The following is a 4,877-nucleotide window of genomic DNA, read 5'->3' as shown; positions in this document are numbered from 1 at the left end:
ACTTATCAAGAATTTGCTCATTCCAAAATGCAGCAATCTTGTATGTGATGCTCAAGATTGCTGTTTGTTTCTGCCCCCTTTGACTAGAATTTGTTCTCAATATGTGATGCTCAAAATTGAGTCTCAATATCCCATCTCCCGTGTGTGGGGATTTTAATATCATGCTGTTCCTGTTTCGATTCTGGTTTTAGTACAACACTCGGTAAATTTTGCAAAGGATAAAGCACGGTCGAGTTAGAAGACCAACAATTATTTGACAAAAAAACAAACAAAAACAGATGAAATAGAGCGAAGAGAAATCATCAGATCACCATTCTTTTCTTACTTTCAACAAATGAAGGGAAGAATTGAACTGTGACTCATGTTCCCATCATGTGATACTGCAAGTTCCTGCTCTAAGAAATCCCACCCCTAAAATCTGATAAGATGAAAATTCCTTCCCTAGTTTACAATTAACGGCCTTTCTCTCTTCTCATTGAAAATCCAGGAACTGTTGAAAAATACCTCACGCAAATGCACAATACCCCTTAAAAGATATTTTAAGGATTGATTTCTCTCTTCAAAGCAGAAAACCATACTAAAACTTTCAGCAACTGCCCATTCTCCTCTCCACAATTCCCAGTTTGGCGTTCGCACAAGGCAATTGAAAGCAACCCAGAATATTGTGCAGTTATGGATCCTCCCGCATATCTGGCCTCCTTTTCGACTGCAAGGCTAGACGTGCATCCCTCTCCCGTTCGAACTCCCGGAAATCTGCTCTCTGCAAGAAGTTTACCTTATCTAAATATTGGTTTGAACTCTTCTTGTAAGCATCCAACTCCTCATCCAACCCTTTTTCCTCCTTAAACTCCCCCCAGTCCTTTTTTGTTTTGTCAAGCACACTGAGCTTTTGTTTCTTCTTAATCTGTTCGAGCACTGCATCCACAGCTGAAGCTGCTGGAGCTTTCGCCTTTTCAGATGCTTCCTTTGAATCAGCATCAACAAGCTTCTTATATTCAATTTCTTGACCGGCAAAATCCCGAACCTCTGTGATCTATAAAATGAAAGAGATCTGTTTAATATGATTATTGCCAATAAATTTTAAAAAATGAACTGTGCGTCCATACCATTAAATTTTTTTAAAACTAATTTGTATACATCATTATGATAATTATGATTTTTGGTTTAAGGATCAGCTATGAGATTCAAGTTAAACAGGAAAACTGCTTGGCCATCACAGAGACTACTCAGGTGGTAAAAATTGGCATGTAACCAAATACATATATTAACATGTGTGTGTAACATCATATCTTCAAAGTGATTGGAGAGGAAATTAACAACTAGAAACTAAGCAGCACTACTCAGTTCCACATCTGAAAAGCCAAAGTTTACCCGCAGACAGGTCTCCCAACAGAACACAGACAAACAGGTGATTCAAATAATATGCTAACCTCAACTTTCCCTCTGCCTGATGCTGCAGCTGCAGCATCCTTAACTTCTACAAGAGCAGCAGCAGCAAGCCTCCTGGCTTTGTCACTAGAGCTGTCCTGCACGACATCATCACTAGAGCTGTTCTGCGTGACATTTGATCCCTTCTGTGGTGCATTTTCTTTTGGTGACTCTGCCTTCTTTGGTGCCAGGCCCAGATATGCCTTCCACTTCTAAGAAATAAATAGAAGTAAAAGATTAAATTCTAGCAAACAATATTTTTATAATTCCAACACAGATGGAAAGAACGAGGCAATCCTCACATCAGATGCCTTCTTTGGAGTTTTATTCACAGTTGAAGACTTCTTTAATAAATCCTTGAATTTCTTATTAGATACTCCTTTATTCATTTGCTCCCACATGGCATCTACCCGAGATTTTACATCTATCAAGATAGGAAAAAACATTAGTCCTTCTGATCAAGGAATTTATGTGACCAAACAGCAGAACAGGAATTGGATAAACAAGCACTTGTGAGTAAAAAAAAAATTCTGACCAGTCTGTTCAGGTTTAGTCTCTAAGCTTGGAAGGGGAGCAGCTCCATTGGTAGACTCAATTGGTAAAGCATCCTTTTCATTTGCAGTACCTGAACCAGAAAACCAAACTACTCAATCATAAGTAGGAAAAAAAGAAAAACGAAACTGCACCCAAGCTGCCTATGAAAAAGTTGTGGTATGAGTAGCCCTGGCAGTGCCTGAACAAAATCATCAAATGAATAGATCTAGTGACCAACGATTTTGTCTTTCGCCTAAAATATATAAAACTTCAAAACAAATTACAAATATAGGTCTTTGATAGTTGTAATATCCAAATCATTTTGGACACCAAGCACCGAAATTGGATTGCAACTAAAAATTGGTAAATTACATTACAACAAAAACTGTGATGGTCAGGTTCGATGTTTTTATGTGCTACTCCACCTATATTACATATTCTGTGGCATCTAAAACTAAAAACACCTAATTCTAAAGTGAAAGGAAGTTTAGCTTAACAGTTTGATGAGACTTAAGCAAATGACACAACAAAAGCTTCAAACCCATTATCAGTAGATAACTCAGCTGAAAATCTGACACTATTCCACGCAAGTTACTATTTTTTGAATTGGGTATGCAGCTTTTCACCCATCTTCGTTTACAAACAGAAAAAGCAAAAATCTTTAGCTCATAAATCTATGAATGCTCCAAAGAAAATACTACCTACCAAGGCTCCAAAACCACCTAGCCCATGAAAACTGATAATTCACATACCCATTATTTTCCAGAAAATGAAAGGGCAAAAATATTTTCAGTGCTCAGTCTGTTTTCATCGTTAAAACCCATTGATTTTCTAAAATCTCCAGAGGTCCTTTTTCGGGCAACACAAACAGACCCGACTGAGCGTAAGCCAAACAAAGAAGGAATTAAAATAAAATAAAATCAAGAAATATAAAAATAAAATGCGTACCTGAACTTGAGGCACCGAGAGCGTTGGTGGTGGTTGTAGCCATCGAAGACAAACAAAAGTGGAGAGAGTCATTGGTTTGGTGTTGGTGTTGGTGGTATAAAAAAGAAGTCTGTTATTGGGTTTCGAGGTATCCGAAGAGACCCAAAGCCTTTCGAGCTTTTCTGACTTGTTGGAGGCCCATGAGGCTATAACTAATTAACCCGCCAATAAAATTAATTAATTGGAAGATAATCTAATTAGTTATAAAAATTATTTATTAATTTCAAATCTAATTGTTTAAATTTCTAATTAATCAATAAAACATTAATTATGAATTATTTATAGCTTATACTTCTAAACTTGAGAACCAAAATATAATGATAAAAACCAAAATATCAAAAATAATTATTGTATTACAGTATAAATTTATTAATATATGGGCTCTTTAGTTTTAACCCATAAAAAACTTAACTAATTTGGAAGAAAGATAATTAATTTTGTTTAATTAATATAAAACCAAAGTCACCTAATTTTACCAAAAGGACATCCAACAACCCTAAAATTACTACATGTGCCATTGTAGAATTGTACCAGAAGGGTAGAATTGTCTTATCAGAAGGGTATAATTGTCTTATCAGTTGTTATTTTTTACCTGGCCCAACGAATCTGGGCCTCTCTTTGGGCTAATCCAAAATAGTAATTTTTTCCTATGTATTAAAACTAAAACTAAAATATCCAATATCTTACAAACTAATTAATAAAGTTAATTATGTCTAAAACCTAATTTTTCTTTAATATAACCTACATTTGGATAAATAATTGCCCATGTAAAAAATTTTGTACGTAGTTAAACCAATCTCAATAATTCTTTTTAACCCCTTTGTGGGTAATTGTAATGGCCACGTGGCTTTTGTATTTGTATTACCCTTATGACGTAATTTATTAATGCAATCTCCATTCCGTTTGATTAAAAATAAAAATAAAACAAACAAACAAACTTATCATGTTCCTTTTTCGTTTCTTCATTTTTCTATGAGCAGATCTTCATAAAAGACACTAGGACAAAGCCCAAAGATAAACAGACACAAACAAAGCCCAGATAAGGTGGGAGCTTCATTGCATAAAATTAACACCATTACAATCAGTTGACACTTATAATTACTAAGAAAATAAAACCCCAAATTAAAAGAAAAGAAATTGACAAAATGGTTTATTATGATTGATCTTTTGGATCTGGTAGCAGCTCCATCATCATAACCTGTATTTCACTAGGGTTTTTCATGGTGATGACTTGCTGGTCTGCAGTTGAGCTGAAAGATAATTGCTCTAAATTCGGAAGGAACAAGTTTGCAAAATCAAGATGGGCAGGGTGAGCTATGTACTCTGCAACACCCTCCACACTCTCAAAGGTTGTTTCAAACACATGAGTGTACCCTTCCAGCTGCTTCTCAATGCTCAATTCATGTCCCCTTATTAATCACAAAACATCAATTAATACATAATTAACTAGTTAATTATTCAAATTGACCACAAATATGCATCATTTTCAGAACCAGGAAAGCCAAAGTGACACCAAAAGATAAGAAAAAAATTAGCTGAGAGAAGAAAAGAAAAGAAAAAAAGAAAACAGAGGACTCTGTTTTACCAGTGGAAGGACTTCATGGGGTCAATGAGATTGACTAGGTTGGCATAGCCTTGGATCAGTTGGTCAATCTGGCTCTCTGAGGTTCCTTCTTTGAATTTTGCTAGCAATGAATTCTTAACACCTCCCTTTGCTTCCTCTTCCATCTCTGTGTCTGTGGACTGTGATCTGCCTTCTCCTTTTTTTCAAACTCACAGTCCAGGTATAATATAACTGTTTTGTCTCCTATCCGAACCCATTAATCTAATAATTTAATTATTGAATAATGGGCTTGCAGAGGTCATATTTTTTAATCTTCATTTCCTCATGTGTGCTGTAGTTTTGTGTTTGTTGGGCCATACCATCG

General features: G+C 35.6%; 2 protein-coding genes across 3 annotated transcripts; both read right to left on the bottom strand.

Moving 5' to 3' along the window:
- Positions 1–219: 219 nt before the first annotated feature.
- On the bottom strand, positions 220–2,988 carry LOC117613735 (craniofacial development protein 1-like). Of its 2 annotated transcripts, none has more exons than XM_034342307.1 (5): positions 2,911–2,988; positions 1,964–2,053; positions 1,731–1,852; positions 1,431–1,640; positions 220–1,033 (listed from the first exon to the last, which is right to left on the bottom strand). In XM_034342307.1, exons 1-5 carry the CDS (start codon positions 2,951–2,953, stop codon positions 671–673), a joined length of 828 nt encoding a protein of 275 aa, XP_034198198.1. In that variant the 5' UTR covers positions 2,954–2,988; the 3' UTR covers positions 220–670. The 2 variants fall into 2 exon arrangements, with proteins under 2 accessions (XP_034198198.1, XP_034198200.1); XM_034342309.1 differs by having other exon boundaries at positions 1,431–1,637; positions 2,911–2,982.
- A 976-nt stretch (positions 2,989–3,964) lies between these two features.
- On the bottom strand, positions 3,965–4,781 carry LOC117613736 (stress-response A/B barrel domain-containing protein HS1-like). The gene is made up of 2 exons (XM_034342310.1): positions 4,535–4,781; positions 3,965–4,358 (listed from the first exon to the last, which is right to left on the bottom strand). Exons 1-2 carry the CDS (start codon positions 4,675–4,677, stop codon positions 4,103–4,105), a joined length of 399 nt encoding a protein of 132 aa, XP_034198201.1. The 5' UTR covers positions 4,678–4,781; the 3' UTR covers positions 3,965–4,102.
- Between the last annotated feature and the right edge of the window lie 96 nt (positions 4,782–4,877).

Source organism: Prunus dulcis, unplaced genomic scaffold (assembly GCF_902201215.1).
Source record: "Prunus dulcis unplaced genomic scaffold, ALMONDv2, whole genome shotgun sequence".
Taxonomy (NCBI): Eukaryota; Viridiplantae; Streptophyta; class Magnoliopsida; order Rosales; family Rosaceae; genus Prunus; species Prunus dulcis.
The sequence above is the reverse complement of the archived record's forward strand: the minus strand, read 5'-3'. Positions and strand labels throughout refer to the sequence as shown.

What these genes read in the sequence shown, in the direction of transcription:
- LOC117613735 (XM_034342307.1), bottom strand. Translation starts at nt 2,953, where the DNA reads ATGGCTACAACCACCACCAACGCTCTCGGTGCCTCAAGTTCAG. An exon ending in TCTCGGTGCCTCAAGTTCAG is followed by an intron (nt 2,054 to 2,910) that starts GTACGCATTTTA and finishes TTTCTGGTTCAG; the next exon opens with GTACTGCAAATGAAAAGGAT. An exon ending in CAGGCAGAGGGAAAGTTGAG is followed by an intron (nt 1,034 to 1,430) that starts GTTAGCATATTA and finishes TTCATTTTATAG; the next exon opens with ATCACAGAGGTTCGGGATTT.
- LOC117613736 (XM_034342310.1), bottom strand. Translation starts at nt 4,677, where the DNA reads ATGGAAGAGGAAGCAAAGGGAGGTGTTAAGAATTCATTGCTAGCAAAA. An exon ending in CCCATGAAGTCCTTCCACTG is followed by an intron (nt 4,359 to 4,534) that starts GTAAAACAGAGT and finishes GTGATTAATAAG; the next exon opens with GGGACATGAATTGAGCATTG.